A 13,938-nucleotide genomic window follows, 5' to 3' on the forward strand; every position below is an offset into this window, starting at 1 on the left:
TCTATGTAGAGGTGCCATGTGTCTGGGGTGGCTTGTTGATGGAGTGAAGTGATTGGCTCGGGTTCCCAGTTGATGTCTTCGACAGGGAAATCTGCCAAGAAATCAGCAACGACCTGGCCTTTGCAAGACGTTCTGGGAACGAACTCGATGTGATGTTCTCCAAGTTCTTCAGCCCATTTGGCCATGCGGGTTGTTTTGTTGTTAGAACTCAATACCTGTTTGATGGGTACATCAGTGATGACCTTGATGCTGTGTGATTGGAAGTAAGGTCGGAACTTCCAAGCTGAGTAGAGTAAAGAAAGCATTGTTTTCTCCATCAGAGAGTAGTGCTTTTCTGCATCTGCCAACATCTTGCTGGTGAAGTAGACTGGCTTTTCGACTCCATCATGCTCGCGAAAGAGAATTGAGCTGATTGCGAAGTCGGTAGTTGCAAGGTATATCCTTAGTGTGTCTCCTTCTTCTGGTTTGGACAGGATGAGTGGAGTTGATAAATAGGCTTTCAGGTCGGTGAAGGCTTTATGGCACTCGTCTGTCCAAGTGAATGTTGCTCCCTTTTTGAGTATTTGCAGGAATGGTCTGCATTTGTTAGATGCTTTTGAGATGAACCTGTTGAGGGCTAAAACCATGTCAGATAACTTGTGGATTTGTTGCTTTGTGGTCGGCTCTGGCATTTCAAGGAGAGCTCGTATCTGTTTTGGGTCTGCTTCAATGCGTCTTTGTGAGACGAGGTAACCTAAGAATTTCCCTGAGGCTACCGCGAAACGCGATTTGGTCGGGTTGAGCTTCATCTTGTTTTGGCGAAGTCATTCAAAAGCCTTTTGTAGGTGGGAGATGTGATCACCTGCCTTTTCACTTTTGACCCCCATGTCGTCTATGTAGACCTCCATAGTGTCTCCTAGCAAGTCTTTGAACATTTTGGTGACAAGTCTTTGGTAGGTCGCTCCTGCGTTCTTCAAGCCGAAAGGTTGGACGTTATAGCAGAACGTACCTTGCTTGGTTATGAAAGACGTTTTTTCCTGATCTTCTTCTGCATGTGGTATTTGGTTGTACCCATTGTATGCGTCCATGAATGAGAAAAGCTCATGGCCACAAGTTTGGTCTACCAGTATGTTGATTCTTGGTAGGGGAAGCTGTCTTTTGGGCAATGCTTGTTGACGTTGGTGAAATCTATGCAGAGTCGTACCTGACCATTATTCTTTGGAATGGCTACTATGTTGGCAAGTCAGGTCGGGTACTCGACTTCTCTGATGTATCCCACATTTTTTAGCTTTTCTATCTCTTCGTTGATGGCTTTTTGAAACTTGAGTGCTCGCTTCCTAGGTCATTGTTTGATAGGCATGATGGTTGGATCTACATTTAACTTCAGGGTGTTTTTACACGAGGGTCGATTCCCGGCATATCGATATACGACCAAGCAAAAACATCTTTATTGAGAGATAGAAATTTGACAAGTTGCTCCTTGAGCTTGGGGTCCAAATCAGTCCCTACATAGACAAATTTTGGGTCATCAATTGTGCCCAAATTGACTTTTTCTCCTGGTTCTATTTGAGCTTGTTTTCCATTGAGCTTGTTTGATGCCGCCGGCCGGAGGGTCGGATGTTTGAGGATCTTGCCTCTTTGGGACGTCTTTGGCTTCAACGACACGAGGCTCGGGTAAGGTCGCCAGGTCGACTGATTGCATCTGTGAGCTTCCAGTTGGTTGCTTCTGAGCTCCATGATGCCTCTGGGACCGGGATATCGTAGGACCTGGTGTAGGGTTGATGGAATTGCTTGGATTTTGTGAATCCAACGACATCCTAAAATGGCAGTGTAGGACGACCTGACATCGATCACACTGAAGCGTGTTGAAGTTTTGACCATGTCCTCTTTTTTGCCAATGGAGACTGGTAGGATTACGTCTCCGATGGCATCTGTACGATCTCTGTTGAACCCATAGAGCAGTGCATTGGATTCTATCATCACCGAGTCCGGCAGGTGCATGTCCTTGTATATTTGATAGAACAGTATGTCGCATGAACTCCATAGATCGATGAGGACTCTTTTGACTGTCCAATTGTTGATTTTGACATGCACTACCAAGACATCATTGTGAGGTAGGCACACCTTGTCTAGATCCTCTCCTATGAATGAAATTGATGTTGTCCTCTTAGGGTTGGTGGGGTTGATCATCTCGACTTTGTGTGAGAGGTGGTAGATTCACGTCTCAACGTTGCAATAGCTTGCATTGCGACTTTAGCTAGTGCTTCAGTGCTTAACCATATTGAAGTGGTTTCTTTTCATAAAGATAAGATCTCCAGACGTGTAATCGGAGCTCATATACGAGACCATTTAACAGGTATGTAGTAAAACCTTTTGTCACCTTAGATGAAACTTAACTTAGTTTTTGGACACATCAGTAGTACTCATTTTGAGCATTCATCAAATGTAAGGCAATTTTTCCTGTGTAGTAGATTGTACGTGCTACTTGGTTCATCCCCGAAAAAGTCCCATTCATATAAATGATTGTATCCTTGAGTAAAGTTGAGTCAGTGTGATGGTTTTGATATTTTTAATATAGTTAAACAACCAAGCGGAAGTGTTTTATACTAAAATTTCGTAACTGTGAGACTAATATTATGCATAGATGATCAATAAGGTAATAAAGAGTTGTTTTACTGAACAAAAGAAACACATTAAATTTTCTACTTTCTCCAAAATATTTTACTATGTCATCCACATCATCTTACAAACAAGTTGGTCAATTGTGTCATTTCTGAGGTCAATGTTATTTCCAGCTGCATGGTTTTTGTAGATTAGTAAGTGCATATGGTAATTATATTGAAATATGCTTTTACTTAAAAAAATGTTATTGCCAAGTACTCATCTTTACCAGGGGTTCCGAAATGCGATTATTGCTTGGACACTTTGAGCAAATGTCGGTTTTCATCAAACTTCTAGTCTTTCTGTTGTATATGTAGATGTTTCGTTGATCGTTCTGCATGTACATATACTCCGATATATCTGACTCAAAAATATGCTGCAGATGAAGAGTTCGATGTATATGCAAAGGTTGTCGTAAATGCTTTGGCCCTTTTTTCGATGGTTTAAGAAAGATGGCAAATAATGGTGCTACAAACATCATTAGTCCCAGCAGTGGCACTCATGTGGTCCTTCCATATTACTTTACTCCAAAGGATATGGGTTTAATTATTCCAAAAACCAAAGACGCTCGTGTGGTGTTTATGCTACCATGGGGTGGGAAAACATTGGTTGGAACAACAAATACTAGCTCTATCATAACTGATCTACCAAAACCACATGAAGAGGAGATAGAATTCATCTTAAGTGCCATTGGCGACTACTTAAATATTGAGGTATACACTATGGTCAAACTCACCTCACTTTGAGTATCTCACCATGACATAGATGCTTTGAACTTTTTTTAAATTACCTCGATCAGGTGATCACCCATTTCCTTCTCTAGTAAGCTTCTTGTAATCAGATGCATCTACTATTAGTCTGGAGAGTGCATTTTAGTTAATATAAATACATTAGCTTACTTGACACCATTCTCTTGTATTTTGTGTGTTTGTGATGGAGGGGATATGATTTATGGCTCCTAACACTAGGATATTTAAATTATATGGGTACCTGACATGTGACATGACACCACATGGCAGGTGGCATTAGTAGTTAAAAATTTAATTAGATTATATGGGGTACCTACCAACTGCACCTGCTATGTGTTTACCTTGATATTGTTGTTTAAAAATTTAATTAGATTATAGCTGCCTCATTTCAGAAGACTAGTAATATGTGATAAGGTTTGTGGTACTTAAGTTAATTGGATTTCAGGTTCAGAGATATGATATTCTCTCCACGTGGAGTGGAATACGTCCTTTGGCCACTGATCCTTCATCGAAAGACACTTCTAGCATCTCCAGGGATCATATTGTAAATGTTGAATGCCCTGGATTGATAACAATCGCTGGTGGAAAATGGACTACGTACCGAACGTACTATATCTTTCTTTTCTATATGGTTAGACTTAAGGTTATTTAATTAGGTTGTAGACACAAGTTCAACATCTTTGAGATTATAATTTGGCGAGTCAATTATTATCTAACAACATGACATAGCTAGTGAGGTGTTTATACTTGAAATTTGAGAGAAACACAACTAGTCTATACATAGCATGACATAGCCAGTCTTGGTGTTGGGTGTAGACACATTCTTGTTATAATAGTACTAAAGGGGATGACCAATCAAATGATCTCGACTTTTATGGTGTCCTAACAGATGTTATATAGTTATAATATATATTTGGTAAACGAGTTTGGCTTTTCAAGTTCAAGGTGAGTTTACACACCATTATATAAAGAAGAGGTTATGGCAGTGTGGGAAGTGGCAGTGCTAAAGGGTTGGTTGTTGTAATTATACACATTATAATAGTTCTTTTTATGATAAATAGGTTATTTGTTTTAATCTAGGATGTTAGTATGCATAACCAGTACAGCCGTTCATGCCTCGTCGTCAACCATTGTGCTAGTTCAAAATCTTTTCTACGTATCCGGGCTGACATGGTATAGTTAATTAAATTATTCATTTTAGATATTAGAAATAGTTTTTTTGTCTTCTTCTAGTACTAAGTTTGGGAGTTTATTTGTCTTTTGAAATGAAACAGTCGGTTGATCCTGAGACTCAACAAGAGGCTGGGATGATTGCAATGGGTGTAAGTGTATTTATGTCTCTTGGTAGTGGTGTTGCATCATGTATGGTGGCCTATCTTAGTTGAATTCTTGTTTTTTTAGTTCACTACGTCAAAACAACACTTTTTACTAGTAGAACCCATCAAAAAATGTTTTTCTTGACGAATATCAACCGTCATTACACCCGTCAAGTTTTTCCCCGTGGTTTTTTTTTTTTACGGTTAATGCCAATCAAATAGTCAAATTAATATTGACATTTCCAAACCGTCATTTATTTTTAATATTATTGACGGGTGATGTTTGTCAAAGTTGTTCTTTTCACCTGTCAATTACGCCCAAATTTATTTTGAAATTAGGTTTTTTTTTTTTTTTTTACGTGGAAGTCCGTTGACTTTAGAATTGTCAATTTGTTTTTGATAGTTTTAAGCCGTCAATTTTTTGGGCACACCTATTTTTTTTTTTCGGAAAGGATATGCTGCAAAAATAAAAGCTGCCTATATATATTCGTTGCACCTGCAAAAAACAAATATTGCCAACCCAAATACATTCATCAGGTAATCAAATAACACTGCAATCAAAACATACACTACCTTACTCAATATTTCTACAAAACATACACTTCCATTTCTCAAAATATTACTAGAATGCATTTCAAGTATCAGTACAAGAGTTTTTTTTCGTAGTTTTTATACAAACATCTTCGACACTTCATTCTTCAAAACCCCAAAATATTTCACTTTTCATTACATACATGAGTATTTTCCATTACTCCATATATACCCATCTTCATGTTAATAGCATATACAAAATGAACTAAGGTGGATAAAGAAGGCGAACCAACATACATCAAATTGACTCGACAAAAGTCTTGGGCCATGTGATTGTATCTCCAATTGAAATATCAGCAAGTGTTCCTTCCCTAACATACAACTCAGCTGTACAATCAAAGATGTCGTCTATTGTTATGCTATATGAATCAGTAGATATAACATCACTAGACACACTTCCAAGTGCAACGGTTCTTTTTCTGAAGTTCTTCAAAAGACAGCGCGTGAATGGTGAAACATGTGGCGATCGTCTTGCCTGCAACATGAAAAGTATAATCTAAGTACAAATGCACACAACAAACTATCAACATTTGTGATTATATTGAAGGTCATCTAACATGTGGCCAGTAACGCTAGACATCATGCCAAGACAATCATTGCAGCCTATGAAGCAAACACCAAGCCTACGACATAGAGTATGACGTGACATAACAGAATTCACATAGCAGGTGGAGGTATCTGGAAACCCTCGTCCTGACTCTTTTCAACTTCACAAGTCAACTGAAAGTAATTCAAATGGAACTCTCCACTCCCTTCCAACTTATCACTGTCACTAATGAGGGAGTAACATGACACATCCCACCAAATCCCATATAGCAACAGACAGTGAACATATGCTTCCCACATTGCAACCGAAAGGAGTTGATTTCCCCAAACTTGTTATACACTTCTATCTCAGATACTAAAAGATACTATCACTTAATTTCAAGAAAAGGGGAAAAGTAATAAATTAATCCAAGCTAGTGATCCGTCAATTCTATCAGAGAATACTCCACCACGAGGGTTCCAAACCTCGGCCAATCGTCACTCGCCAGCGTAGTCCTTGCTTAGGAAAAAATTGTTTGGCCGAACCCCTATCTCTTGATTGATCCGATCGGGACGCTTTGTTTTCCGATCCAAGTAAGTACCCATCTGACTCTGTAAAATACAACAAGATACAACACTAGCTCTTACAAACAACAATAGCTACCGGAAGATTTCGCTCAGTAAATCCACTAGCAATACACTAGTACAAGAAGTCAAAGACTAGCACTAGCAGTCAATATGGCAAAGTGATACAAACTTAAAAAGATTTTTGATGCTGATGCAGTAAAATAGACAACCGGTGCTCATATCCATGAGGTAGGAATTAGGGGCAGACTCTTTTTTTGAAGCAGGGCTTGAGTCACTTCTTAGTAACTTCCTCTAGGCAAAGCGGCAAACAACTGCTAACATACGTTTTTTTTTCGATAATCTATGCTATCATACGTTGAGGAACAATAAAGTAGGACATATCATTTTGAAATATAAACAGTTAGGGGACTGCCCAAAGTGCCAAACCCCATTAAACTATTCCGCCTAGGGCCTAGGCCCATTTATCAGTAATTCACCCAACTCAATGTTCTTTTACATTCACCCAATAAAGTGGATTTGAAATGCAGTAGTTTTAGCCCATACAAAGCTGGGTCGGAGAAATTAGTCCACTCGGTGTAAGCTTAAGTAGTATAAGAAGATGAGAAAGTGTGCTTTTGATGTCATGGAATAATCTCTTTCACGCAACTTGGCAACTATACCTGAGTGACAGTGATAAATATCTGATTGTATCAGCACTAACACTAGCAGTCAATATGGTATTCCTGATAATGCTCTTACCACCATTTACTTCTTATACAGTACGTAACTTCTTTGTTACTAGAAGTTTGTAAAGTTTTAGAGGATGTGCTTTGCTGAAAAAAGGTATTTCAAACCAGGAGATCGAAAATATGTGAGTTTGGGCTATTACTTTTTTGTTGGTTCTATGACTTAGTGCGGTGCAATAAGTTCCTAACAATAGATCAAGATTCTTACCAACAAACAATCATATTTCAAAGGGAAGATACGCACGCTTAAACTGAATAACTTAAGAACCAACATATAGATCAAGATTTTGTCTAGTCTTCCAACTTTATTTAAGTACCTGAGAAGTACTTCCGAGCTCGAATGATCATGCACATAAACCTCCATTTTTTCCTGAAGGATCTTACGTGCGGTCGACTCTTCATCAAGACGTTGCATCACTAGTCTGACATTTTCATCTGTAATTTCACGTTTTTCTTTTCTTCTTTCGCAATTTTCTTATAAAGAGCGTTGGCATGTATAATGATCTTTGTGACACAGTTCCTAGTCCTCTAACTCGACCCTTTCCATCACGACCATAAACCTAATCAAAGAGAAAATTAACACAATCATTCAATAATACTAGTACTAGGTATCATCAGTAAATACACTTCTGATGAAGACGATTTGACCGATAACAAATGGAATTTAGAACTTGCTTGGCTAACTAAAACCCTTGAACCTGCTTTGCAGTTGTATAAGTGGGCTTTACCAGCAGGTTAGTTACTCTAATTCCCTGTGTAGAATTTTATAGGCTTGATCACTATTTTAAATAGTTTGTACAGATTGCACAGCGGCATAAAGACTGACTTTATGTACATTTCCAAGGGAATGGAGATGGAAGCAAAATACCAACAAGTACTCGATCAGTTTCAGAGATTATTGCAAGCATTCAACGAAGTAAAGTTGGGATTCAAGATTGGAGCTTAAATGATATTATTGTTGGTTTGTACCTCATTTTTCTTCGACGAGCATCTACTGATAAAGTAGAGGATGTCAAGGGCGTCAAGATCTCGTCTGATTCTATAGTAAATGCGTAAACTCTAAACTAATCAAGATAGTAGTTATTAATTCTCATGTCTCCTATGAACTGATGTTTTACTAAAATAGGTGGAGGACCTCATCTATCATACCGAGCTCGCAAAGGGGGCTTACAGAGAAAATGCAACTGGTGCGGCTAGAAGGAGCATGCTTCGAGAACGAATGCAGTTGACCACACTCTTCTCATGTTCTAAGACCAGTACTATGACATTTAAGGCACTTTTCAACAATATGTATCAAGTGGTTATTCATTAGGCAATGCAAATCAAAAAATAAATAACAATAGATCAAGCACACCTTTGCCACATCATCATTATCTAAATCTTTGTTTCCCAAGTAGGGGTCCAGGCTCACAAGCCGCTTGATTTCATCCTAAAAGCAAAAATGAATGTCATACACACCAATCTAGAAATCAAATGATTGCTTCATCATAAAGTAAAGTTTAAAGAACACTAAAATGTAAATCTTACTAGAGAAGGCTTCACAGCAGGAAAAGGACACGACCCATCCTTACTTGTATGTGTAGCCACAAATAGTTGCGTTCTTGTGACGATACCATCAGGACTTTCCTTAATCTAAAATGAATACACAAACCCAATAAGCGTAAAATAGTATTGCAGTGAATCTAGAAAATATTAGCAAAAAATAGAAAATACCAGTTCCTTTTCAATCTTAGTGCATCCGTGTCTACCAGATGTGTGTGGCAACTTCATATGTTCCCTAGACAACTTGCCTTTTTCTCGCTTTATGTTCTCCTCATCCATCGAGCAAATTTCAATAAATTTTTCCCAATCTTCTTTCTTTGTACGCTTTGGTATGTTTAAGGTTTCCATACGTGCAGCATTAGTTTCAAATTTATCATATACCTTGCGAAGTCTATATTTCCAACCCTTCCAAGATATGTTGGCTTTTAACAAAATACCAGCTTCACGATCAGGTGATAGATCATATTTATCCTTAAATATGATACCAGAATGAAAAATGAAAATAAAATTAAACTTTATACGAAAAAGTGAGAACTGAATGAGTCAGGATTGTATTGAATGTTGATGGGCTGCTCAAGGAAGATGACAATGCAAACATGTCACCCTGAGCAGCCCTTGCTATCCTAAAACCAAGGGCTTTTTGAGATCAGCGGCCTTGCTGGTCTCATGGAACACATACCTCACATAGCATTAGCCTGGGGGCATCATACCATTGCCTTGATAGCCTTAATAGCATCAGTGTACTTGCTGAAAAAGGTACACCACTCCATCCAAAGACAGCAAACATCTAAAAACATTCCAAAGAAATTCGAACAACAGAGTATGTCGTACTTACTGTGACGGTTTTCCACAAGTGTTTCTTGATTGTTTCCGGCACAATGGGCCAATCAGCATAAGTAGGTGGACAATGCATTCTAGCCATTCTACCAATAAAAGAGACAAATTGTGTAGAACCAGAACCAACAGGTTGCCCCTTACTATTGAATTGAACTTGCGTTTTTGGACCTAAACATTTAGATAAATTCATGAGATTACAAGAAATACAATTTCCAAATGATACAATTATGAAACGACATCAATTATGAAACAAATAATGATCATATTCTCACCTGTAGATTCGGGCTCGCTTTCTTCATGTTGTGACTCATTTTCTTCGGGCTGTGAGTCGTTTTCTTCATAGTCACTTTCATGATCAGATCCGCTTTGTGACATGATTGAATCCAAACTAAATAATGAAATCACGAAATTCCAGGCATGTTAGTAAAAGTCTAACATAGGATAACAAAAGAAAACTGATTTTAGACAAAAGATCATACCATTCAAGATTAAATATATTTCAAAAAGTTAGACTCTTATGAAATTAAGTATCATCCAATATCTAAAACATGATCTAGACACTTTTCACCTCCTGATAGCAGAAAATAGAACAAAAGAAATGCACAAGTAGAAATACCAAAACCAGCAAACAAACACAAAAAAACAAGTACATAACATGCACCCTAATCTAACTTTGGTTTCACTCTCTACGAAACTCCATCATCTTCCATAACATCACCCATTAAAGCGGATAAACCATCTAAGTTTTCCATTGCTTCAAAGACTAAGGGGTCTTCATAAGTATCCACATCATGGTTCAATCTCTTAGGAGCATGCAAGACGACATGCCAACTATCTTTACTAAGATCCTTACAGTAGAAAACTTGAGCAGCTTCAGAAGCAAGAATGAATGGGTCGTCATCTTCATTTGAGTTTCTTTTCCACCTCTCTAGACTTACAAAAACTAGGTTCGTATCTGGATCAACATAACAACCATTTCTTTTATCTTTAATACGCACTCAATCACAAAAGAAAACTATTTCCTTAAAGTCATGGTAATCTAACTCAAGTATCTGCTTGATGACTCCATAATAAGTGGCTTCGTCTTCCACTAAGTTTTTGTCCTTTGCACTTGCCCTGAAGATGGTAAATGCCTTCATTGAGACTCCACTGTTTTGAGTTGTCATATTTACTTTTGAATCGTATGTAGAAAACACATAGCCATTTATTGAAAAGGAATTATATGACTTGGCAGAAAAGGATGGACCATTAGCAAGCCTCGTGAACCTGGACATCTCTTCTTTCTCAAGTTGCTTTCTCAACCAAGGGATGTAGTCCATCTCCTTTTTTGTTGATGCATCCCTACGATTTTTACCCTTAGATTTGAAGCTTTGGATGTAGGTCTCATACTTGTTGTGATATTAACCAAATCAACTATTATTATTAAAAGCATACACATGCATATATTAATTGAAAATTGAAAACAGAGAATATCAAATAATTAATACCTTTCCCAATCAGCATTTTCAATCGACTTTCGCAAAACCCATTTGCGTGCTTGCTGGTATTGCAAACTTGGAAGTGTGTAGTGTTTTCCATTTTTATCAATAGGGTAACCACACTCACTTTTATCATTTAAAGCATCCCTTTGTTTTTTGTTGTGAATTTCTCTTTTACTCGATGGGATATATTCCATACAGTACCTCATTGCTTCTTCATTGAGGTATTGCTCTGTAATGCACCCTTCTGGAAATTTCTGATTCCCAACATACCATTTGTATGTTTTCATCATCCTATATCACCTTTAATCAATATCGAGCATAACAAAATAAAGAAATCATTGTATAAGAAATTTCACTAACCTCTCAAACAAATACATCCAACGATATCTAACTGGTCCACAAGCTTTAGCCTCCTCCGCCAAATGTAAAACAAGATGTGTCATGGACACGAAAAAGGAAGGCGGAAAGTACTTCTCAAATACACATAATGATTCCACGACACGTTTTTCCATATTTTCAAGCTCCACGCGACAAATAACCTTTGAACACAAGACATTGAAGAACAATGAAAACTGTCGAATAGCTTGACGCAATGGCTTATGCTTCTTGAATGCGTGCATCAGCAACACTGGCAATAGGTGTTGTAAAAGAATGTGATAATCATGTGACTTTAGGCTCTTCAACTGAAAATCACTCAAGCTCACATTGTGTTTCCAATTTCCACTATATCCAATTGGAACTTTCAATTGGTGCAAAGTTCTGCATATAATTTCTCTCTCTGAACGGGAAAGACAAAAAGGTGCCTTAGGATATGATAACTTCCCATCCTTTTCCACTGGCCACAGTTTTTTTTTTTTTTTTTTATCTTCATAGCCTTTAGGTCTTTACGGGCTTCCATCCCATCCTTAGATTTGGGGGCGTCCATGATCAAGGCAAGGAGGTTTTCTGCTACATTTTTCTCCACGTGCATCACATCTACATTGTGACGAATAGGAAGGAACTGTGGCAAGCAACATTTATGTTATGATGTTATCATAAGCAAGATGGAATACAGAATTATAGTAATACTATATAGAAAAAAAAGGACAAAATAAGTAAGTACCTCCCAATATGGTAATTTAAAGAAGATAGAATCCTTTGACCAAGCAATCAATTTCACCTCTCTTGCAGACCTCTTCCTCTTCTTACCATTCACCTTACCATATATAGTCGGAATTTGACTCATTTTCAGCTTCACTACTGAACCACTCAAACGAGGAGGATGCTCATCATGTTCTTCCTTTCTATTAAATTGGGATTTCTGAGTTCTAAAAGGATGATTTTTGTCTTTTAGAAACTTTCTACACCCCATGTACGCAAATTTTTTCCCATGTTTTAACCATCTCGAATCTATCCCTTCACTACAAACAGGGCAAGCATACCTTCCAGCAGTCTTGCACCCCGAAAGATGGCGCAATGCGGGAAAATCGTTAATAGTCCACAATAAAATTGCTTTCATGTTAAACATCTTTTTAATGTACGAATCATATGTATCAGCCCCCTTCAACCACAAGTTCCTGAATTCTTCAATAAGTGGCTGCAAGTAAATATCAATATCATCTCCTGGACTACTTGGACCCGGAATGAGTAGTGTTAGCATGACAAACTCTTTGCGCATGCACAAAGATGGAGGAAGGTTATAAGGTACTATCATCACAGGCCAAGTACTATGAATACTGTTCTTGTTACCAAAAGGATTAAATCCATTGGTAGCTAGTCCTAATCGAACATTTCGTTTTCTTTGAGAAAAATCAGGCCACCGATAGTTAACTCGATTTCCAAAGAAGAAGAATCTACTGGATGACGCATATCACTTGAGTTTTCAACTGAGTTTGCATGCCAAGTCATATTTTCTACAAGCCATGGCACGCTATACATTTTTTGCAACCTTTCAGTTATAGGAAAGTACCTAAGCTTCTTCTGTGGAATAGGTTTAGCCCTTAGCTTGGACTTTTCGACTGGTTTCCATCTGCTTACACAGCAAGTGGGACACGTATTTCTATCCACATTGCCTTTCCAATACAAAATACAATCATTTGGGCAAGCATGGATAACCTCGCACTTCATACGCAATGACTTTATCATTTTTTTTAGCACCTGATGTTTTCACGGGCACCGTATTGTTATCTGGTAGAATCCTCTTCAAAAATTCCAACAGATTTGTGAAACTATTGTCGGACCACCTATGTTTAGCCTTCATGCCCAACAACTCAATTGTAGTTGACAACTTTGTATCCTTGCCATGACACAAAGGATACAATGGAAGTAATACATCCTCCATTAATTTTTTGTATCGATTATCCTCAAGTAAATTACTTTGAATATCATCTTCTGAACTAGTAATATCACGAGCATCATCATTATCATCAACTTCATCTAGGCATGCCTCTAAATCATTTGGATGACTATGTCCAAATGTATCATTCACCATGTCCACCATCCTTGGGAATATAATTTCATCGTTGACAATAGTCGAGGTACTAGCACCAACACCAACATTTACATCATTTCTAGAAAAAGGCTCTCCATGTTGCACCCACAATGTATAAGAGGTTACCATACCCTTTGTAATCAGATGGAAAAAAATATCTTCAGTTGATCTCTTCTCTAGGTTACGGCATTGCACACAAGGACAGCAGTACCAATCAATTTATTTCCCCAAACTATCTTGTGTAAATTTAATGAATGATCGAGCACCTTCGATAAATCCAGTAGACAATGTTGGCAACTTCATCCATGTCTTACTAATTGGCAGCATCGTAGACATCTTTATCAAACAAATAAGCTATTAACCAAATAAGGTAGCATATTAATGAAAAAGTGTGACTTTTTAGTATTATCTTGGCATATATATGTATTATATACTCAAGCAAGTGATATTATATCATGAAGACAAGTTAATTAA

At 37.8% G+C, this 13,938-nt stretch overlaps 1 protein-coding gene across 1 annotated transcript; it reads right to left on the reverse strand.

The window, feature by feature from the left end:
• Positions 1 to 10,199: 10,199 nt before the first annotated feature.
• LOC147512704 (uncharacterized) lies at positions 10,200 to 12,687 on the reverse strand. Its single transcript, XM_086598778.1, has 6 exons — positions 12,097 to 12,687; positions 11,883 to 11,994; positions 11,355 to 11,772; positions 11,001 to 11,285; positions 10,625 to 10,854; positions 10,200 to 10,468 (listed from the first exon to the last, which is right to left on the reverse strand). Exons 1-6 carry the CDS (start codon positions 12,685 to 12,687, stop codon positions 10,200 to 10,202), a joined length of 1,905 nt encoding a protein of 634 aa, XP_086454904.1.
• Between the last annotated feature and the right edge of the window lie 1,251 nt (positions 12,688 to 13,938).

The sequence above is a fragment of the Coptis chinensis genome, chromosome 3 (assembly GCF_015680905.1).
Source record: "Coptis chinensis isolate HL-2020 chromosome 3, ASM1568090v1, whole genome shotgun sequence".
In the NCBI taxonomy this organism is placed as follows: domain Eukaryota; kingdom Viridiplantae; phylum Streptophyta; class Magnoliopsida; order Ranunculales; family Ranunculaceae; genus Coptis; species Coptis chinensis.